This window comes from Globicephala melas, chromosome 5 (genome assembly GCF_963455315.2).
Source record: "Globicephala melas chromosome 5, mGloMel1.2, whole genome shotgun sequence".
In the NCBI taxonomy this organism is placed as follows: domain Eukaryota; kingdom Metazoa; phylum Chordata; class Mammalia; order Artiodactyla; family Delphinidae; genus Globicephala; species Globicephala melas.
This window is the reverse complement of record NC_083318.1, coordinates 122,189,472-122,213,702: the sequence shown is the minus strand read 5'-3', so window position 1 is coordinate 122,213,702 and position 24,231 is coordinate 122,189,472. Positions and strand designations below refer to the sequence as shown.

The 24,231-nt window shown below is 39.4% G+C and overlaps 1 protein-coding gene across 1 annotated transcript in view; it reads left to right on the top strand.

Annotated features, from left to right (window-relative positions):
* Positions 1 to 24,231, top strand: part of DAPP1 (dual adaptor of phosphotyrosine and 3-phosphoinositides 1) — a 63,365-nt gene that overhangs the window by 10,150 nt on the left and 28,984 nt on the right. The window contains exons 2-3 of the mRNA XM_030865604.2: positions 10,023 to 10,145; positions 12,749 to 12,882. Coding sequence (XP_030721464.1) covers positions 10,023 to 10,145; positions 12,749 to 12,882 — 257 coding nt within the window. The remainder of the gene's footprint in view (positions 1 to 10,022; positions 10,146 to 12,748; positions 12,883 to 24,231) is intronic.

The window sequence follows — 24,231 nt, the reverse complement described above, 5'->3', positions numbered from 1 at the left end:
TGTTCCAGGTAGGCATTGTGTTTCCTGTATACACCATGCATATGTCAACCTCAGTGCCTTTGCTTATGCTACTGCTCCGGTTGGAATGCTTTTTTCTCTCACACTTGATGAATTCTATATCTATGCTTCAAGTTCCAACTCATGGTATTCTTCCTCCATGAAGTTTTCCCTGATCATTTCATCTCCTCACGGGCTCCTCCTTCTATACCATTTACTGCCCCCATCACTAAGATGGCAGCTATTGGGGGATTTTTTGATGAAATTTGCCACAGATCCTTCTCTTTTCCTCTAAGTACTTATTTCCTAAGTACTGTAAAGCTCCTTAGTACACTCTTTGCTCTCTCTGTCCGGTTTTAGATACCACACTCTGTACACTCAAACCATCAAGGTTATTGAAATGAGTTAAAGTTTTTAGGACCAAGAGTTCTTCAGCTCCATGCTTCTCAAATGCTAAACTGCATAGCAATCATGTGGGGCTCTTGATAAAAACAGATGATAATTCAACAGGCCTAGGAAGTCTGCAAATGTGAATTCCTAACAAAATCTCAGGGTATTGAGTGGAAAGACTTTGCGTTGTTTTTCAATCACCAGCTACAACCCAAGAGTGTTCTTAAAGTTTATTTAGTGGGTCACAATCAATATTTGTTTAAAAAAATAGAAAAGAATATAGTAAGTAGTGTTTAGAAGAATAGTGTTGTTTCCTATAACACTTTTTGGGTTTTTTTGTACGTTTATAACGTAAGTGTGTGTGTGTGTGTGTGTGTGTGTGTGTGTGTGTGTGTGTGTGTGTGTAGAGAGAGGCAAAAGAGAGGGAGGCAAAGTGCATTTTATACTGTGGGCTAATTCGAAAAGTTTGAAAGCCTCTCCTTTAAAGGACAGAGCAGAATGAGATATAAACTTGTATCAGCAAATTAAGACAATGAAACCGATTGGGATAAGAAACTGTGAAGGCTCCAATAGGCAGGGGCAATTTCCCAGAAGGTTCTAACACAAAGGGCACGGGAATGAGAGAAGAGGCAGAACTGAGGACCAGCTTTCTGGATCAAGCCCGACTGCCTTCTCTGTGGTTGATCTTATTTCCTGTATCTTACTGAGAGGCAGCTACGAAAATTCTTTAGTGAGTGGGTGTTTCCTGATTTGTTACTGTATCATGGGAGGGATAAGGCCACTGTTTCCTTCAAGGCCAGCTGTGGGTTTGATAATCTCATAAACCCAGTACAAATATTCTCTGGAAGCTTGATGAGCCTCTGCTCACTATTAGCCCTGAGACTTATTTATGACGATGTGTGGACCTTGGGGGAAAAGGAAAATACAACATTGCTTCGAAAGTGCTGTTATAAAGAGTAATTTCTTGCTCTTTTTTACTTCTTTAGAGAAAATGAGACAAAAAGGCTTTTTTTTTTTTTTAAGTTTCAGGAGAATGAACCCTATCCCAAATAGCAGAGAAGTCGTATTCCCGGCACGCAGCACAGTGCCCAGCATATTCATAATACGTTGTATAAATAGCAAAGTGTTTACCTTGTTCTCTTCTGCAAAAGTTAAAGACTCATATAAGAAGTTTATTAAAGAAGTCAGTGTTCCAACATGAAAATAAGAGAGTTTTCCTACCAGGTGTTATTATTAGTCACCTTGGCAGATGAGAAAGACAGAGGTTGCTACTCGTGTGGTGTCACATAACGAACGCGTCAGAAGTCATTGGAGCAGAAGGACTCATTGCTAAGGAAAAGAGTGGAGACAAAGGCCAGCTCTCATCTCACAAAATTTTCACTGACACTGCATGGGTGTTTGTGACCCAAGTTAGCTGCTTATTAGCATTCCTTTTCGCTTGGCAGTTCCCAGGAGCAAAAAGGTTTCTTATTGCACTTAATTCTAAAAACATCATCTTTCTAATGCAGCTGTGGGAGAAGTGGCAGAGCCGCAGAGGAAGATGACTTGCTTGGGGGTTTTAACCAACAGCAGGTCTAGCGTGAATCAGCAGCATGATGCAACTGTCAAGAAACGAATGCAATCTTGGGTTGCCTTACGGTGTACCTGGCAGCCAGGATGGGGAGATCTTGTGGGGCTTTGTTTTGCACGTCAGGTCTTACCTTGAAGATAGATTTTGAAAATTTAGAAGGTATTCAGAGGAGATAAGTTCTCTGGGTGATCAAGGGACTGAAAATCTATTGTGAAAGGAGAAGTTGAAGACAATGGAAGCAAAAGAGGGAACATTCTAAATGCTTCTAACTATTTGTATAAGTATCATCTATATAACTCCAAGAAGTAGCTCTGAGACCATCTGTTGAAAGCCGTACAGCAAGAAACGGTAATTTGATATATAGGCAAGAGTTTTCTGGCCATCAATCATGGAAGTATGGAATGGGCTTGCCTATACAAGTAGTGAGTTCCGCATCATTAGTAATATGTAAACAAAGATTGAATAAGGGTCTTATTAGGGTTTAGACTTTGTACAAAATTTAGAAATATAAACCAGGCTGCTAGTTGTGATTTTCTCTGCGATGAGGGATTATATGTGGCTTTTATTTACTAAGTTAAACATTTTTAATTATTTAATTTTTAAAAAAATAAGAAGCAGACGTGGCTTTTATAATCACCAGAAGTGAGAGAGTGAAGCCAATGAAGCTTCAGCTTCAGGTCCTCTGCCTTGCACAGACCCTAGTGATGTAGTTAAAATAAATGTAGTCAACTCAAAGTCCCTGAACATTACAATTTTAAACACCCTGAAATCTTACAGCTCATTTATGAAAGAAATTTGATAGAGGTTCTCAAATTTTCCAACGGTCCTAAAAACTTCATTAGCAATATCACATCGTGAAGTTGAAAATAACTGTTCTATGCTATCAATAATTTTAAAAAGCATTATAGGTAAAAGACTGGCTTCTTATTCTATTCTCTATATAGAAAATTGTAGTATACAATTTTTTTAGATGAAGAAATAACCAGAGATGACATGGCCAAAAGTATAGAGAAAAAAAGGTATAGGGGTATGTAAACACTTAATTAATGAATATAAGTTGTTTTCTCAGTTTTGAAATGTTTGTGGTATTTGTCAGTTTTTTATTTTTATTTTTTTAATTTGTGATATAATTGACATATAACATTATATTCATTTCAGAAGTAAAATAAATATAATGATTTGATAATGTATATATAGCAAAATGATCACTGCAATCAGTCCAGTTAACATCCATCACCACACATGGTTAACAAAACTTTTTTTTTCCTGTGATGAGAGCTTTCAAGACCCACTTTTCTAGCAACTTTCAAATAAGCAATACAGTATTATTAACTGTAGTCACCAAGCTGTACATTACATCCCCATGACTTAGTCATCTTATAACTGGAAATTTGTACCTTTTGGTACCCTTTACCCATCTCACTATCCCTTCCTCCGCCACCTCTGGCAACCAGCAATCTGTTCTCTATATCCATGAACTTGGTTTTTCATTTGTTTTTTGTTGTTTTATTTTTACTTATTTATTATCTTTTCATAGTTAAAGCTTGGTGAATTTTTATTCTTTTTTTAATCAAAATATAGTTGACATACAATATTATGTTAGTTTCAGGTGTACTACCTAGTAACTTGACATTTGTGTGCATTATGAAATGATTGCCATGCTAAGTCTAGTGAACATCTGTGCCCTACAAAGCTATTACAGTATTATTGACCATATTCCTTATGCCGTATATTGCATCCCTGTGGCGTATTTATTTTATATCTGGCCGTTAGTACCCCTTAATCTCCTATACATAGTTCACACACAACCCCCTCCCTTACGGCAACTATACATTTGTTTTCTGTATCTCTGAGTCTGTTTTAGTTTAGTTTAGTTTGGTTCGTTGTTTTGTTTTCTGGATTTCTCATATAAGTGAGATCATACGGTATCTATCTTTTTCTGTCTGACATTTCGTTTAGCATAATGCACTCAAGGTCCACCCATGTTGTCAAAAATGGCCAGATTTCACTCTTTTTATGGCTGAATATATATATATATATATATATATAAAACATTTTCCTTATCCATTCATCCATCAATGGACATTTCCATGTCTTAGCTATCGTAAACAATGCTGCAATGAATATCGGGGTGCATATATCTTTTCTAATTAGTGTTTTAATTTTCCTCAGATAAATACCCGGGAGTGGTATTGCTGGGTCAATATAGTAGCTCTATTTTTAATTTTTTGAGAACCCCCCTACTGTTTTCTATAGTGGTTGTACCAATTTACATGCCCACCAACATTTTCTCCACATCCACACTAACACTTGCTAGTTCTTGTCTGTTTGACGATGGCCATTCTAACAGGTGCGAGGTGGTAGCTCACTGTGGTTTTCATTTGCATTTCCCCAATGATTAGTGATGTTGAGCATCTTTTCATATATCTGTTGGCCATCTGTGTGTCTGCTTTGGAAAATGTCCATTCAGATCTTCTGCCCATTTTTAAATCGGATTGCTTTGGATTATTTGTTTTTTTTGCTGTTGAGCTGTATGAGTTCTTTATCTATTTAGAATATTAACCCATTATCAGATATATGATTTGCAAATATTTATTCCCATTCAGTAGGCTGCCTTTTCATTTTGTTGATGTCAGCTTTTAAAATTTGTGATTTCTCATTCTAAATAATTATTCTTTTCTTTTTTTGGTAATTTTACATTAATTTTCATAAAGAGACTTTCAAATTTTGTAAGTTTCAAGCCCCTTAAAATTGGACTCTTCCATCTAATAATCAGAAGAACAAAATAAAAAAATGTTAAACACAGTCCCAATTACAGGAACTTGAGGCCCGTGCAATTAGGACTCTATGTAATGAGCTATTGTATATGCGTATTAATCCATAAAAAGCCCTGTAGACATCAGCCAGGGAACTGTCAGCATCCAGGGCCCAGTATAAGACAGCATCAGTCTCCCCCCAGCTTCGTCTCGCCATGCCTGACTGCTGCCCTTTGGCACTCACCTGAATTACTCACCCCACCCCACCATGCAGGGCTCTGACCCTGTACATACCTGGCATTCTCTTGCTTCTTGGCCTTTGTTCCTGTTATTCCCTTTGCACAAAATAGCTCCCTCAACGATTGTCACTCCGTATCCCACCAGACTTTAAATAGAGAAAAAGTCTCTCTCTCCCTCCCCGCAAATGCTAGGTCATTTCCGGTGTTCAATAAACAATAGTTGAATAAGTAAATTAAGTAAAATAATTAAATAAAGCCAACATTAACAGGGCCCTGGAGGTTGGATCAAGGTAGACATACAATTTTCTCTTTTTCAAATTTTAGTTACCCAATTAATATATGCATGTATTTTATTTTATTTTTCATTAGAACAAGCTAAATTAGGAAAATTTGATTGCGCTAAAGTCCCCTTTAACAACACCCTCAATGCTGGTTCCTTCTTTTAAGGACCAAACTTATGAGTTCGGTGTGTATTTTATCAGACTTCTATTTTGTGCTTTTATATATTATTGTATGTGTTGTAGTGTTTGGAGGGAAGGAGAGAGATTTTTCAAAATGAAGTGGTTTCAGACTATACCTGCCACCAGTTCCTCTAACCTAACAATATGTTTTGGGATCTGTCAACTGTGATGTGCGCGGACACAAATATTCACTCCATGTTTCTCCGTGGGAGAGTGATTAGCATTCTGAGCGGGACAATTCTCAGTTGTTCAGGACTGCATCGGCCATCAGAGGGTGGTAATCATTCCTGGTGCCCCCTCACAATGTGTTGGTAGCACCCAACCCCCTGCCTTTAGCATTTGGCAACCAACAACGCTCTTAGCTTTTCAAACTCTTTCGGTTAACTTTTAACATAATCTCATCCTATGAGCCCTCACTGCACTGCACTTATCTGTCATCTTACTGTTGGTAGATATTTAGGATGGCTCCTAAATTTTATTCTCACAAACGCTCTTCAGTAGACACCTTAATTCACACTTCCTTCTGTGTACGTGTGAGTGTTTCACTAATAAGCCACCAGAAGTGGAGTCGCTGGTCATGTGTGCATGTCCAGTTACACTAGATGTGCTAAGCTCCCCTCCAACTTAAACACCTGCCAACAGTAGATGATAATATCCAGGGCCCCCAAATTCTCTAGTACTTAATGCTAATCCTTCAATTTTAGCAGATCTGGTGGATTACGAAAGTACTGCATTGTTGTTTTAATTTGCATTTTTCTGATTAATAGTGAGACTGTTTATTTGAAATACATATTTCCTCTTCTGTGAAAGACTTTCATTTTCTCTTCTGTATGTGTACATATTTTAATTTTTACTACATATGCTTTATAATCAGAAAAAAATAATGCACACTTTAAAAAATAACTTACATATTCTTCAAGGCCTACTTAGATGTTGGGTCATTCAAAAAATGGCCTTGATCTTTCTTCCTATAACCCCCGCTGGATACTTTACTCTCTCTTGGATGTAGTTTGCAAAGTACTTGTCTTACCCTCTTGACTAGATTAATGGTTTCTTGAGGCTCGGCCTGGGTTTGTGTTTCCTTTGACCTGCCTAATACAATGCCTTGCACAGATTTGAGCTTAATAGATAAAGATTTATAAAGTTAAATGATAGAAGGTTGACTGTGGGAAAACTACCAGCTGAATAAGACTGTATTTTCAACCTTTCACTCTTTATGTACGCAGTCTTGAACCATCCTTACCAAAGATGGACATATTCCTGCAAAGGGTATGTAATGTTATTTGGCTTTATAGTCACTTCCCTGGAAGATATGCTAATCGGAAGTTCCTAGGAAAGGATGCTTAACTCAATTAAGACAGGGAGTTTAGGTATTTGTGGAAGAGTTGTTTGGGGAATGAGGGTCCTCATTGCCCTGCAGACATCATGAAGCGTAGGTGGCTGCCTGGCAGCCGCTGTCTTAGGTTTGCCCAGGCCCAGGACTCCACGAAAACTGTGACAGTGATGTTGACTCAACCAAGTGATGTTTCTCACCCAGAAATTAACACTCCCTGAGATGTTCCAAATTAGAGCGCAGCGTGATCCTTCTTGCTTTATATTCAAGGATTTCTTATGTGTTTATGATATATAGCTACTGTTTAAAAGATTACCATAAAAAAGTTCTCAGTAAAAACTGCCAAGCTGCAATGATCAGAATTCTGTAAATGGTTTAGATAGACATCAGATCTTGTTGAAAAGAATCCCAAGGAATGTTCAAATTCTTTACATTTTAGAATTTTGTTGATCAAATTTTGTTGCTTCAAGGGACTTCCCTGGTGGTCCAGTGGTTAAGACTCTGTGCTTCCAATGCAGGGGGCGCGGGTTTGATCCCTGGTTGGGGAACTAAGATCCCACACACTGCGCGGCCAAAATAAATAAATAAATAAACAAATAAAAAATTTTTGTTGCTTCAAATAAGTAATCTATTGGCTCAAACTAAATGGTTTGCTGAAATGTTCATTCAAAAAATAATTACAGGCAAAATGTATTTAAGAACTTGTGACCTTGTAGAGATTTTACTTATCAAAAGGAATTAGAATTTTGTCCGTAAACAAACCTGACGTTTTTGATAGCCTCACTTTTAGCTCCTCCAATTGTCCTTTTTTTTAAAAAAAAAAAAAAAAGAGGTATAATTGACATACAACATACTAGTTTTAGGTTCCAGTTGTCTTTTATAGTAATTTCATTCCGTGAAGATTTGAGCATGCCTGGGAATTAGTCGAATGAATGGGTAAATAAGTCAATGGGATTTTTTATAAAATGCTTCACCTTGCCATTGCTTTCAGCTAGCAAGCACATTTCTAACACAGGGTGGAGGCCTCTCTGCCCCAAAGAGGAAATGTGCTAAAGAAGCAGATATTAGCAAATGCAGATTTAGAAAACAGATACCTCGGAGACCTATGTAGAAACTTCCTTCTACATTTAGTCTTACGTTTAATTTTTATTATCAGGTGAAAATATCGTGCCACAAGGACATCCCAGTAGGATCCCTCACCCCCAGAGCAGGGGTCTTCCTTGTACACCATGCACATTTCTTTAACAGTACTTAGTTCACTGACATTACCAATATTTGTGTAATTGCTTGTGTCCCCTTCCCCTCCACTGCCCTGGACTGTGGGTCCCTTGCGGCAGCTACTGTCCCCAGGACCTAGCTTTCTGTTATCTGCAGTAAGTTGAAAGTAATCAACAATTATATTTGAGCAACAAGAAAATCACGTCCCAGAAGATACATTGCAAGTTATGGCTTTGTGGATCTCAATGGCTTCGTGAAAACTCCTAATGTGTTTTGAGCCCTGCTGTTTGCCAAGCCTGTTTTGACCATTTCATATGTGTTAATGTGAACAGAACTTACAACTGGCCCACAGGGTACAACTGTTACTAATTCTATTTTAGAGGTGAGAAGACGGAGACTCGGATTGGTTAGGTAACTTGCCCACAGTGGTACAGCTAATAAGAGGTGCCACCCAGATCGGGACTAAGGCAGATTGACTGCAGAGCCCACGGTCCTCATCACCACACTGAACTCTCTCTACCGCTCATTAAAAAGAACAGGAAAAAACTGTCATTAGGAAGAAGGAGTGAGGTGCACAACAGTGTGCCTGGAATGCTCTTATTTCCATAGAACTGCGGTAGCGGACAGGCCTGAATGCGTCTAAATGCATGGGATACCTTTCAGGAGGAAGCACAAAAAATGGTTAACGTTGGGGTTCTCTGGGGAAAGGAATGGGGGACTGAGGATTAAGGGAGAGGAAAAAGCTTTATGTTCATTATGTTTTCTTTTGAACTACGTAGATTTTTTTTTTCCTACTGTGAATATATGTTACCTTTTCTGATGTGTTTCTGTTTTCTGGTTTTTATTTTTATTTTTTAATTTTTTTTTTTGGCTACATTGGGTCTTCGTTGCTGCACATGGGCTTTCTCTAGTTGTGGCAAGTGGGGGCTTCTCTTGCTGCAGAGCATGGGTTCTAGGCGTGCGGGCTTCAGTAGTTGTGGCACGTTGGCTCAGTAGTTGTGGCTCGTGGTCTCTAGAGCGCAGGCTCAGTAGTGGTGGCTCACGGGCTTAGTTTCTCCGTGGCATGTGGGATCTTCCCAGACCAGGGCTCGAACCCGTGTCCCTTGTATTGGCAGGCGGATTTTTAACCACTGCACCACCAGGGAAGCCCTGTATTTTGTTTTTTAAAACACACACATCAGTTTGAATGTCCTTGGGACTTCCCCAGCTGTGCAGATATTTGTCAGTTTGAAACACTATTGGATGGGGCTTGCATCTCAGTATAAAACATCTGAATTCCTTGTGCTCAACTTCATTTCCCTCATGACAACGGACTCTTATAACAGCTCAGTGGTGTTCTACACTGCAAAAGGTGGTACCACACTTTGGAAAGAGAGTGTGAGAGAGAGACCAAAAGAAAGAGAGAAAATTGGCCAAAATCTATTCTTATGGTTATTTTTGACTTGGATTTTTAAAAAACTTTCTGTCTACAAAGTAAAGTGTGTGTGTGTTTGCTAGGACTGCAACGACGAGGTACCACAAAACGGGTGGCTTAAACGGCGGAAACTGATTATCTCACAGTTCTGGAGGCTAGATGCCCGAAATCAAGGTGTCAGAAGGGTGGGTTCCTTTGGAGGGCTGTGAAGGAGGATCTGCTCCAGCCCGCCCTCCTTGACTTGCAGGTGGCCTTCTTCATGTTCACATGGCATTCTCCCTGTGTGCAAGTGTGTCTCCAGAAGTCCCCTTTTCACAAGAGGACACCAGTCCTATTGAATTAGGGCCCACCTTAATAACCTCATTATAACTCACTGAAGACCCTATCTCCAAATAAGGCCTCATTCTGAGGTACTGGGGCTTAGCACCTCAACAGGATACAATTCAACCCATAACACTCTGCGATTAGCCAACTCTCTCCTTTCCCCTTCAGCCTCATCCAGCAATTTCCTTTTCTTGATGTTTTGGCTCAGAGTTTGGTCTCGGGCCTCCCAGAGTGGAGAATATTGCTGAGAGGAAAAGCCAGTGCAGGAAGGGTCTCCCTGTGGTTCACCCTGAGTGAAAGCGCTGCTCTCTCCTCCGCAGGTGGTACCATGGTAACCTCACCCGACATGCAGCCGAGGCTCTTCTCCTCTCCAATGGATGCGACGGGAGCTACCTTCTGCGGAACAGCAATGAAAGGACAGGGCTGTACTCTCTCTCTGTGAGGTAGGATGCCTAAGAACTCTATAAATTCAGTGGGGTCCCACCTCTTATTTATCGGGGAACTGACTCCATGGTCACACTCAGATTGCCAGAGAACCGAATTCTCTTGATTCCTGCTAGACCAGCAGGTCCCAGGATGCCAAGCTCTGAGTGGTGAGCCTGCAAAAAACATTCTTGCCCCTTCCATTGGTGGAGAAAAAATGTTAGAGCTGAAGGAGATTTTATGAATTGTTTAACCCAGAACTCTTGCTTGACTGATGAAGAAACTGAAACCTGAAGTGGTAAAGTGTCTTCCACCCAATAAATCAGTGATAGAAACAGCACCAGAATCACATCCCTGAAACCTGGCCCGGTGCCCCTTTCACTATTCCTTGCTTCCTCTGGAAAATCAGAATGACTTGTGGCTGTGCAGTTTTCATAATCACAAACTCAAGCAGGCAGTATGCAACTTTTAGTTTTTTTCTATAAATGGACTGACCTTCTTTCTTGAATTTCCATTTCACCTATTAAGAAAGTTAATCTAGGACTTCCCTGGTGGCGCAGTGATTGAGAGTCCGCCTGCCAATGCGGGGGACACGGGTTCGTGCCCCGGGAAGATCCCACATGCCGCGGAGCGGCTGGGCCCGTGAGCCATGGCCGCTGAGCCTGCGCGTCCGGAGCCTGTGCTCCGCAACGGGAGAGGCCACAGCCGTGAGAGGCCCGCGTACCGCAAAAAAAAAAAAAAAGAAAGAAAAAGAAAGTTAATCTAGTGCCCACCATGTATGCCCTGCTCAAAACAGTGATTGTCCTTCCAGGGTTTCTCTCCCATCCCCTTCCTCCTGGTTGGCCTCCCTTTCAGAGAAGGTGACCTAGTCACGTGATAATCGGGGGGAGTCATTTGTTATCTGTCAGCATCTGTCACCTTGGCGTCCACTGACATGTAGCAAGTCTTTCTGGGTTCACAGGGAGTTGCCCCTGGGTCAGAATGGTGATGTGAGGACTCCATGTAATTGCCCTCGGCCACCCAGCCAATAACCTCAAACCATTATTGTTTTATTTTATTTACAAATTTTCTAAAAAGCATTTTTGGGAAAAATATTCACCAGAAATAGAATTCTGCTTTGGGGGAAACAGGAATTGTGCTTTCTCAGATCAACAGCAAACGTTAAAATTGCATTAAAGTGGTTAGATGGTTGATCCTTTACCGCATGGATCTCCCCCAGATCTCAAACAAATCTGTGCAATTGTTGGCTAAAAGAAGGTTAACTTTTCACTTTCGTATGTCTTGCCTGAACAATTATAAGCTCCTTACAAAGAGATGATATATATATTACATCTATATACAAAGTTAAAATATAAAATATTAATTTCCATTACAAGCACTTAGAAATGCTTTAAAAAATAATAACCACCAGCAAAAGTAAGAGGAATCACAGACCAGCTCAGGAGAATGATTGTTTTTATTCATTTGGTCATTCGCTTCCTTAATAATAAATATTTCAAAGCATCCGCTCTGTGCCTACCACTTTGGTAAGTGCTGTAGAAGATTCAGAGACCTTGACATCAGGAAGTATAGCCTCACAGGGGCAATAAGACCATATCCAAATACCTTACTACAAAGTAGAGCGCTGTAAATGCCATGAAAGAAAACAAGGTAAGTGCTTGGGTTGTTGAGAAGAGAAAAGGCAAGTAACTCAAGCCGGAAGTAGCAAGCAATATTTGATAGAGTAAGTGGCATTTGAACTGAAACTTGATCAGGAACGAAGTGGAAGAAGTCACAGGTGAAGGGAGCTGTACGAGCTAAGGGACAAAGGCAGAAACTCCTAGGAGAACAGTAGGCGTGGCGGCACTGCAGCAGTTCCCAAGGTGTGGTCCCCAGACCAGTAGCATCACCAGAGAGCAGGTTAGGAATACAGATCTCAGGCCCCACCCCAGACCTACTGAATAAGGAACTCGGGGGGTAGTGTCCAGAAACCTGGGAGCTGCAGGTGATTCTGATGCTTGCTAAAGTTGCAGCATGCCCTGCAAGAGAGGAATAGTGGAAGTGAGGCTTGAAAGATAGGATTGGGTCAAATCAAGTATACATATATAAATTTTTTAAAATTTAATTCTCTGCCTTATTCCAAAAATGAAGTGGAGAAAGACAATGTAGGAAATCTGATATTTTATTCAGCAGGCAGTGGAATAGGCATGGGAGGCAAAGGACTGGGCTCACATAACTGATTAAGTGACAGAAGCAGAATTTGGATTGACTCCCAAACAAGTAAGGGAGGAGGGCCAGGCACAGAGAAGAATACGGGGAGGGAGTGACTTGCCATTTCTATCATCTCTCTTCCTGCCCTTCTTAAACTCATGCCCCTTAAGAGGTTAATGTTCAAAGACTCGTTCGGCAAGTCAGAGAATTCACAGGGAGCACCGGCTCTTGTCTTTCATTAGAATGAAAAATTGAGAGAACGCTCTGCCCGAAGAAACCAGCGCTGTTCTTTAAGTGCCAGTGGTTTCAGTGATGGTGTCATAACTCTCAGCTTTTAGAAGGTTTAATGGTAATGCTAATGCCTAAGGTTACATTCCCCTTCGAAAAAGATACTCGTTTCTTAAATAATGTTAAACATTTTTTTCCCTTTTAGAGCCAAAGACTCCGTCAAACACTTCCACGTTGAATATACTGGATATTCATTTAAATTTGGCTTTAATGAATTCTCATCTTTGAAAGATTTTGTCAAGCATTTTGCAAATCAGCCTTTGATTGGAAGTGAGACAGGTAAGCTATGAACAGATACTTGACCTGTGAGAGATCATTTCAGGATGGAGGCAGGACAAAGCGGATTTCAATTAAATAGTTGTCACTTCTATTGAATTATGTGCATACTATAAGCAACTGGATATGTTTAGAAACTTTTTTTCCAATTACAATGCCATATGCTACATTAAAAAATATATATATATATTTCAGTATATAATATACTTCAGTATATTATATACTTCAGTATATTATATTTCAGTATATATATACTTCAGTATATATATATATATATGTGTGTGTGTGTGTGTCAGTATGTTAGTATTACTTTTAGGAGAAAACAATGTGCCTTGTGCAAAATAGGTATTTTTCTCAGAATGTGTTATTTAATGGATTGATTAAAAGCACACATTTCTTTAAAATGACCTATTTGTTTTATAATGATATATACAGTAAACAAAGAAAGAACAAAGGAAAGAACAACTTTTTGATTCCTCAGAAGTTTAGGTATGAGAAGTTTGCTTACTGGGGAGACCCAAAAATGATCATTTTGAGCAGTTTTTGAGCATTTTAAAATGAAATGCAATTTCCCAAAGATCATTGAATATTAAAAATACTGACTAGAAATTACTCTCCTGAACAATTTCTTAATTTCATCCTAAAATTCTGTTTCTCTTGTCTTGGTTTCTGATAAGTTTTTACATGGCACTTAAGTATGGCTGGAAATAGTTTAAAATTTCCTTTCTGGGTGGTTAGAGTCAAACCAGAAAATTCAAGTTAAAAAACAAACACACTCGCTTGGTATTTAAATTATCTAACTCATCTGTCTATACTATTTAAATAAAGTAAAGGATTTCCTCTGTATTTGTGACATAGAATCACAATTTTATATGTCCTAAATTGTTGATGATTCTCAGTTAATCAAAAGTTGGACAGTTCCAAGAACCAAGCACAAGAGGAATTCAAACCTTAATAGCAGAGTCAGTTGCTGCGAATTTGTACACACTCATTTTCGTGGTAAACTTGGTTAATGGGCTTTTTGTTGATCACACTGGGAGAGATGCCACCAGTGCCTTTTCCTTTTCTGCTATTTCTGTGGCCTGAATAGACCCTGATATGACTCACACAGAGTCAAGGAAAGACAGAAAGCACAGTGGAAACCACAAAATAGTTGACTTACTTTATACTGACCATACAAGGTCTTTGATAGATTATTTCAAACCATAAAATTGAAGCAGTCATCTTTTTTGTTTCTGGTGGAAATTCTCCTAATCAACCCTGAAAATTACTTTATCATTTAACCAGCAATAATTCTCATAAACAAAGGGCAAGTGGTAATGATTTTATTTCCTTTGCTACTTTGGTCTTGGCAAGCATTTCAATTTCAAATCCCTTCCCTTCAGACTTATTTCTTACTTGTGTCCCAATCTACACTCATTTTCGTTCAATTCTTGGTCACTGGCAATGGACAGGAGATGTTGAAGCCAAGGACTCTGTTTTGTCTACTTCAATTTTTGTCCTTCTCTGTGTCTCCCAGGTCCTGGTACAGTGCGTGGTGCTTTGGGTGAGTGAATGAATAAATGAATGAATGATGACTGTAAGTTGCAACTCTTTGTATCCTTCAAAGCCATTACCATCGTTACTTTCTAGCCTCCTCTTCTCTCGCCAAGCAAAATCAGCTCCCTTCTTTTAAACTCTCCCTCTAGACTCTATTTTCAGTATCTTTGGTCATTCTCCGTACTCCTTTCCAGACTTTCTCCAAGTTAGGAAAAAGTACATATTCTGCCTGCTAGCAAGTTTCAAACTCCCCCCCCCTTTTTTTTTAAAAAGTTTTTTTGTTTTATTTTAAATTCTTTTTAATTGAAGTATAGTTGAAGTACAATACTATATGTTACAGGTGTACAATATAGTGATTCACAATTTTTTAAAATTTTACTCCATTTATGGTCATTATAAAATATTGGCTATATTCCCTGTGCTATAGAATATGTCCATGTAGCATTTTTTAAGCACAATAATTTGTACCTCTTAACCCCCTACCCCTATACTGTCCCTCCCCTCTTCCCTCACCCCACTGGTAACCGTTAGTTTGTTCTCTATGTCTGTGAGTCTGCTTCTTTTTTATTATATTCACTAGTTTGTTGTATTTTTTAGATTCCACATATAAGTGATATACAGTATTTGTCTTTCTCTGTCTGACTTATTTCACTTAGTATAATGCCCTCCAAATCCATCCATGTTGCTGCAAATGGCAAAATTTCTTTTTTTTATGGCTGAGTAGTATTTCATCGTGTGTGTCTATGTATGTACCACATCTCTGAGATCAAAGTGAATGCAGCACTTTCCGGTTGAGCTTTTCTGGCACTGATCCAATCACGAGGTGAAAGGATCACCTAAGACTGCACCAAAGTAAAGGCTCCTCAGATTACATTTGGGTCAATATTAAGCTTCCCAGCAAATAGATTCATCTGACTAAAGAAGGTTTGTGATTAATGCAATAGGAATTATAAAGATTTGTAATCCAGACACCTATGGGAGTTTTCTTCAAAGTGACAGAGGGCGGGTGGTGGTGGTGTGATGAATTCGGAGATTGGGATTCACATATATACACTAATATGTATAAAATGGATGACTAATAAGAACCTGCTGTACAAAAGAAAGAATACAATAAAATTCAAAACTTAAAAAAAAAGCTGAAACTTGCTGTAGCCTTATCATCACTATAATTGTTATTTTATTTATTGCAAACTTAGGAATCTGAGATTTTTGCTCTCCATTGCCTCTCCTCTGTTCTATTCATTACCCAGTTGGGAATTTGTTGCTATTTAAACCCCTGCTACAGACCCTGAGTGCCAATAGATATGTACTTGACAAACTGGCTTCCGGCTCTTGAGTTAGATCCCAGTAACTCTGAAATATTCCTCTTATCTGTCCCTGCCAGCTGAAGGCAAAGCCACCAAAGCTGGGAACAAGGGGCAAAACCCATGACATAGGAGCTTCCGTTATGCCCCCTGAGAGTAATAGACCTCAGGAAACAAGATAACCTGCTGAAGCTATGACGGCTTTTAAGCCCAGATGGTCCTTGGAAGTCACGGAGTCAGCAGTGTGACCTATGAATAACAGTGAATGGAAACTGGGATTCCATCTTCTAAAAACAGATCTCTTCTTGTTCATTTAAGAATTGGTTCCTGGGGACTTCCCTGGTGGCACAGTGGTTAAGAATCCGCTTGCCAATGGAGGGGACATGGGTTTGATCCTTGGTCCAGGAAGATCCCACGTGCTGCGGAGCAACTAAGCCCTTGCACCACAACTACTGAGCCTGAGCTCTAGAGCCCGCGAGCCACAACTACTGAAGCCTGTGTGCCTAGAGCCCGTGCTCTGCAACAAGAAAAGCCACTGCAATGAGAAGCTGGTGCACAGCAATGAAGACCCAATGCAGCAAGAAAGAAAGGAAGGAAGGAAAAAAAAGAAAAGAAAAGAAAGAAAGAAAAGAAAAGAAAAGAAAGAAAAGAAAAGAAAAGAAAGAATTGGCTCCTGAAGAAAAGGGAACCCTCCCACACTGTCGGTGGGAATGTAAACTGGTAAGGCCACTATGGAAAACAGTATGGAGATTCCTTAAAAAACTAAAAATAGAACTACCATATGACCCAGCAGTCCTACTCCTAGGTATATAGCCAGACAAAACTATAATCCAAAACGATACGTGCACTTCTACGTTCATAGCAGCACTAGTCACAACAGCCAAGACATGGAAACAGCCTAAATGTCCATCAACAGACGAATGGATAAAGAAGATGTGGTCCATATGTATATACACTGGAATACTACTCAGACGTAAAAAAGAACAAAATAATGCCATTTTGCAGCAACATGGTTGGACCTAGAGATTATCATACTAAGTGAAGTAAGTCAGAAAGAGAAAGACCAATACCATATGATATCACTTATATGTGGAATTGAAAATATGGCATAAATGAACTTATCTATAAAGCAGAAACAGACTCATAGACATAGAGAAATGACTTGTAGTTGCCAAGGGGAAGGGAGAGGGATGGACTGGGAGTTTGGGGTTGGTAGATACAAGCTATTACATTTAGAGTGGGTAAACAACAGGACCTACTTTATAGCACAGGGAACTATATCCAATCTCCTGGGATAAACCATAATGGAAAAGAGTATTTTTTAAAAGAGTGTGTATATATACGTATGGCTGAATCACTTTGCTGTGCAGCAAAAATTAACACAACTTTGTAAATCAACTGTACTTCAATTAAAAATTTAAAAAGAATTGGCTTCCAGTGATCAGGAGACCTCCAGGCTGATGATTCCTTCTTCACCATCAGATGAAGTGTAAATTCTTATTAAAACTTTTGGTCGGTTAAGGATCACCAGGGGAAGCATTTGTCTGCACGATGGATGAGGCCCTGCCAGGGTTCTGACCTCCAGATCCCCAGAATGGGAAGGGCTAGAACTGGGTATTTCAGGCCACTCTGCAGACCAGCCCAGACCCACTCAGGCCAGCCTCACCCTCCAGGGTCTGGGGAGTGAGTTTACTTAAGAGAGACTTTCTCACACTCATTCACTGGCAGGAATGGCATCACCTTTGAGGGCAACAGGGAAGATGTCCAAATAAACAACAACCGTACACTTTTGCCTTACAATTTTATATCTATTTAATGTCTTCAGTAGAGTGAAACCAGAATTCTTGGTCCTGGGTCATAAGAAAATATTTGCTCTCAGGATAGGTAAAAGTGTTAACCTAAAGGGATGAATACGTTTTTAAGATTTCTTTTTCCTATTTTATTCCTATTATTTAAACTCCCAGGATTTCTGCCTCCTAAGCTAAAGAATGAAGATCTTGTAAGCAAGGTCTAACCCTCCTGACAACTTTAAGATTCTATTATTATAATTTTCCCTTTCCCTTGTTGTAATCTACATTTAATCTCTCTAATCTGCATTAAAGTTTCCATTCACTCTAATTTCTCCTTATGAATACCCACAAACACTCTTAAGATACTTCTCATTCTCAAAACCCAATCATCTCCCAAGTATATCATAGAGATATATACAATGTACCCACTTGCTTTACTCTCTTCAATGGCCCATTTACCTTCTAACATATTTTTAATTCACTTATTTTTTTAAAACCTTCACACTCATATGTAAGCTCTATGAGAAGAGGGATTTTTGTCAGTTCTCTTTCCCTGTTATGTCCCAGCACCTAAAAGAATAAACACTAATCATTATCCACAACATTCTGTGGTGGGTATCCCATTACCGCATTGCAGCTTTCATGGCAGCATCGCAACTAGTAAGCTACTGACAATTAATGTTTACTTCCAAAGTGTATACAAAGCATAATTTGAAAATGATGATTTGCGTTGTATGTACGCTCGGTAATGATCAAATTCAGACTCTGCCTTTCATTTGTAATAGTAAGATGTTATGTAAAACTTCTATTCATATTTGTACAAGGCTTCTAAATTCAACTCAAATAGACTTGGAAATTTGAGACTTTTTTTAGTATGAATATGTTTGGTCCATTATTAATTTTTACTGTTTCCTCTTGTAACGGACTGAGTGTCATCTTGGAAAATGTAGATACCATTTCTCTTTACGCTTAAATGTCCAAATAGTATTAAAACAAAAATTGCCTTTCCCATTACCTTTTATTTATATTGCAATACTTTTGTACATGAAATTGTCTTGTACAATTTATTATAGGAATTACTGTGTTGTTACTTTAATCACCTAACTAGCATGAAAAAATATGGTATAAGTCAAGTGTGCTGTGTTTGTGCTTTACCCTTTATAGTAATTGGTTCTCAATTTTGAAGATCCTATCTGGTTCTTTCTTAAATGTCAAATTTCCACTTCTCTTTTTGTTTTGATGTGGGGATTCCCAACCTTTTAATAACTGCTACAGTTACTATTTTATTTTGCGACACCAGCCATTTTACCCAGCCAGCATTTTAAAATAATTAATTTAAAATTAATTTAAATTTGAGAATTATGTGACACTTCTGAAAATAATTGGTGACAACTTGGAACGTTGCCAAACCACAACCAAGAGTCACTTCTTTAGTTTATGTTTGCCAAAAATATAAATCTTCTTAGTTTGTAGAGGAGGTGTGTTTGAAAAAGCAAAAAGCAGGCAAGGAAGAGAATGAAACAAATCTTTGTGGAGTTTTACTAAGTTTGAGGTATGCTACTAGATATTTTCACATATACCAAGTTATTTAATCTTCTGGACTACCCACTATAATGTGTAAAGTGCTCCGATTTTCAGATGAGGAAATAAAAACTCAAAGATTTTAATTTTTTTGCCCAAGCTGCACACATAGAAAGCATCAGAGCTGAGACTGGAATCCGGGCTAACTGGTTCTAAAGTGTGTGTGCTTTCCACTCATTTTGCTGTCTCCTGAAACTGGTGTCACAGTGACACCGAAATACAGTATCGCCACATCACAGCATGGCCTTGAACAGATTTGAATGGGAAGAATCCCTGCCACATGATGTAACAGAATGCTTGTAGGATACGGCAGGCCTACAATACATGTTTTAGTCCTCAGTTTCTTTAGAACCTTTAATATTTTTGGTATGTGATATAAAGCTACTGTTCTAAAGAATGTGACTCAATTTGAACTTCTGTCTTCGTGTTTATTGCTCTTCTTAATTTATTTACATAAATTGCCATTGGAGAAACTATACTAGGAAATCATAAAACAAAAGAAGGCTGACTAGGAAACATCCCCCAAATACTTAGCCCCATCTCCTTCATGCCTCTCCAGAAAGGATATAAAATAGCCTACATAATTACAGTAAAGTAAAATAAAATTTAAAGTTTGAAGAGAAGGTGGAGGAAAAGAAAAATGAGGGCAAAAATAAAATGACATCAGGACTAAAGTATATCAAGTGAATATTGCAGAAACAGGATAAACATTTTGTTACTAAGCATCCTAATATTTCTTGCCCTTCAGTTGGGCCTGTGCTTTTAACTAGATTTACAGAATGTTGGATTTGGAAGGGAGCTCAGAGACCATTTCATTTCTCCTTTACAAGTGAAGAAACTGAGGCCTGGTGAGAAATGTTGAAGCAAAAACTCTCCTCTTCTTTCCTCAAGCTTCCTCTTAAAGAAACCACTTCTTCGAATTTTGATTTGTACATGCGATCTCTGGCCCACAATAGCCAAGAACAACATTTCACAGGCCGTAGAGAGTTTCCATGGTGGTCATTATCACCAAGGCTGAGAAAAACGTATGGTATAATGAGTAAATATGTGAACTCCCAGTTCTAACTCCAGCCTTTGCCATGTATCAGCTAACTGTGTGTCCTCGGGCAAGTTATGTGACCTCTCTGAGCTTCAGTTTCATCATCTTATAAAACTGAGCTGATGGTAATAGTTGATATCTTAATGACTTGCTGTGAAGATTGAATGAGATTAGGCATGTAAGATATTTAGAATCATTCTTAGCGTGGCATAAATACTTATTATTACTGTTATTTAACGAAGCCCTTTTATGGTAATTCATTCCAATAGTTATATGCGAGAGCTGTATATTCTTTGGCATATCATGAAGAGTTGGTTTAGGGACAATTGGGTTAGTGTTTATCAAATCTTTGTAATGTTCTCTTCAGATTTTAAGCCAGTTCCATAGTGCATTCATCTGAAAGGTAGAATCAAGTGCTCCAAAAAAAGTGACCTAATTTGACTTGGATGTTTAAGACTCTTCTTTTTCTCTGGCTAACTGGTCTGCTTTTCCTACTTCAGTATATTTCTCTTCTCTTACTATTTTTAATATTAAAACCAATATTAAAACCCCTTCATCTATAAACGAATGTGGTTTTAATAGCCCCCTTTTATGATGAGTTCAAGTTTATTTGCAGAAAAGGTAGCAAAGAGAAAGATCTTAAATATTCTTATAAACCCCCTTAGAAAGTCACTTCCCATTGGTGGGAGGAGATAGAGGAACCCACCATGCATACGCCAGTTGGAAAGTTTGCTTTCTGAACCTGAGGGCAATAATAAAACATGGATGGATATAATCTTACTTTAATTTAATTCATAATTAACAAATACATATTGAGTGCCAGCTATGAGCTGGGCATTGCTGGCCACTGATAACACAGTGATAAAACAGGTATCATCCTTGCCCTCAAACATCTTACAGTCTAGGTGGGCAACCTGGCTGAGTAAGTATTGAATACTAGCTTTAGTGCATAAAAGAAATATTCTAAACAAAAGTGGTTTTTTTTTAGGAGCTCTATGTGCCCTGCCCTACTCTCTGTTTTAGATATCAAACCAATGCCTAAGGCTTGAGACTGCCCTTACACTTTTTCTGAATTCCTGCTGGGATACAAGATAAGGAGTCCTTCAATGCAATCTCAAAGTATTACACACTGAGTAGGTGTCCTATAAGTTACAGTACAGCCAAAGCAAATTTAAATACGTGCCTCGATCCTGCTGTGATCACTTCAAAAATATACCTCCGCCAAGCATTTCTGATACCAGGTTTCATGTCAAAGGCAGGAAACAGCAGTCTCCTCCTTCATGTAGTTTAGAAACTGAAATGAAACTTACAGCGAGCATTCCAACCTGTGCTTGCAGATCTGTGTCTCTTCTCCCTCTACCAGCCCTTGTCTCCTGTTGCCTTTTATCTGAATCTTCAAACCAAGTCCTGGGGTTAATTTTGTCTGAATATCACTAACCCAGAGTTCTCTCTTATGGAGCCAACGTGCTGTCTTGAACCTTGGGTGGAACTTATATAATGAGTCTGTGGTGGCAACATTAGATAAGTTTCATTTGACTGCAAATGACAGAAAGTAACCCTGGCTAGCTGAATTAAAAAAAAAAAAAAAAAGGAAAAGAAGGATACAGGAAGAAAAGTGGAATTTTTTGGAAGGATATTCATATATCCGCTCAGAATTTAAGGGCAAGCTAAACCACGAGAGACAGTAAGTAATCAGCCCAGCGATCATGGCAACTCTGTAGCTTTCAGCAAATTGAAATGCCTGTCTTCCTCCAGCTCTGATCATCTCAAAAACGTACCTCCACTGAGCATTTCTGAAACCAGCTTTCATGTCAAAGGCAGGAAACAAGTCTTCTTCATGAACTTAGAAACTGAAGTTAGTGGACCTTTTTCCCGGAGAAGTGACTAAGCAGATCCCTGGGTTGGTCCAACGAGTGTGTCCAGGTTAGGTGTTTGTGGAGGAGGGCCAGGGTCTTTGGGGTCTACTTCTGTGTAAGGGGATGGAACGATTTCTACAAAAGGGGAGATCATTGTAAGGCTAGCAGCCATGCCGAGAAGTCCATATATTGGCCCTTCCTTGGGCAGAATAGTTGGCTAAGGAGACCTGTTTCTCAAGAGGCCATACTTTTATCAGTGGAAGTTATTTTATTCATTTATTTATTTATTTTCGGCTGCACCATGTGGCATGCAAAAGTTCCCCACCCTGGGATCGAACCCATGTCCCCTGCATTGGAAGCGCAGAGTCTTAACCACTGGACCACCAGGGAAGTCCTGGAGTTATCATTTTATAAGTAGTTTGTCATTTTCTTCATTCCACCATTCAATCTAGCCTCATTCATGGTCTTACTAGTTAATATCTATCTATGGTCAATTCTGCTTTCCTGGTTGACTCAATAGCATTTACCTTAGCTTAGCTCTTCATTGGTTAAACTTCAGAGGAAGTTTCAAAATGGAATTTGGGTCCCCACAATGGAGATTTGGAGAGCCGAATGTGGAGTTGTTGTCCTGTCCTGTCCTTGCCCCAGACCAGGGTAATCATGGACCTGGAAGAGCCTGGTTCATCTCAGGCTCTTCCCTGCCTTAAATGTGAATTACTGTGGCATTCATTCATCCATTCACTCATCAAACCTTCCCTACGTCAGAAACTCTATCAGGAGGTAGGGCTACAAAGATAAATTTGGCACCATACCTGCTCCGAAGGGACTCACAGGGCTTGGAAATGCACGTGTTGGAAAGGCAATGGCTTTACAGTACCAAGTGATTACGGCACTGCAGGCTCAGGCAGCAACCCTGGCCCAGAGATCCTTACACTGCAGCACAACGGGCCCCTATGGCTATGCTTACCTCCCAGAAACTGATACCGTGGTAAGCAGGGTAATGACCCCCCCAAAAGCATTCACATCCGTCCCCAGAAATGTGAATGTTACGTTACATGGCAAGAGGGAATTAAGTTTGCTGATAGAATTAAGGCTACTAATTAGCTGACTTTGAGATGGGGAGATTATCCTGAATAATCAGGAGTAATCACAAGGGTCCTTATAAGATGGAGGTAGAAGAGGGAGAACTGGAGAGATAGCAGCATCAGAAGGACTTGACCCACCGTTGCTGGCTTTAAAGATGGAGGAATGGGGCCACCAGTCAAGGAATGCAGGCAGCCTCCAGACGCTAGAAAAGGCAAGGGAATGGACTGTCCCTTAGAGCCTCCAAGAGGAAAGCAGCCCTGCTGATACTTTCACTTTAGTGAGACCCATTTCAGACTTCCGACCTCCAGAACTGTAGGATAATAAATTTGAGTTATTTTAAGTCACTACGCTTGTGACGATTTGTTACAGCTGCAGTAGGAAACCTGTATAGGTAGGCATATACCTGGGGTGTGCTTGGTTCTATGCAAAAGGACAGAGGATTGACCAGGTGCATCTTCCTTGGGCATCATTTTAAATCTTATTTTCATATTAAGCATATGGAAAAGGATGATAATTTAGCATCAACTTTGAAGATGAAGCACAAGATTTCGCATTTTTTTCTTATTTGTGAGCTGCTTTGAGCCCTGAGCTCCCGTCCCCCTCTCCTCCACCGTCAGATGAAATGTTTAAGAGGCACCTGTTTGTCTTAGTGCTATGTCGTCAGTGCCTACTAAACTACTGCCATTTTTATTCTTAGCACATCGTTACCCTTAGATTTTTCTCATTTTAAAATCCACACCCAAAGAGGGCACTCATTGGAATTTCACTCAAGGATTTAAAAATACTCTATATCAAAGCATGACAACATCAAACATTGTTATAATCCTTTCACAAACACTTCTTTATTTGGTGCTTAAAGCAGCTTCACGAAGAAAGCATAATTATGCTCACTTGTCAGAGGAAGAAACAGAAGCTTGTGATAGAATGTCCAAAGTCCACAGGTGCTGAGTGGCCATGGTTGCTCCTTCCATGATGCCTAGGTGGCTGCCAGGAGGTGTTTCTCTGGGGTAGGTCACTTAGAAGCCAGCCCCCAATTCACCAAGCATCTGCCGTGTCACAGGTGCATCCACAATGCCCCTGAGCCTGCATAACGGCTGCTCTTGATTTAGGTGTTGCTGCTTTCATTATGACTGTAAACCTGTAACTGGCCCCTTGTC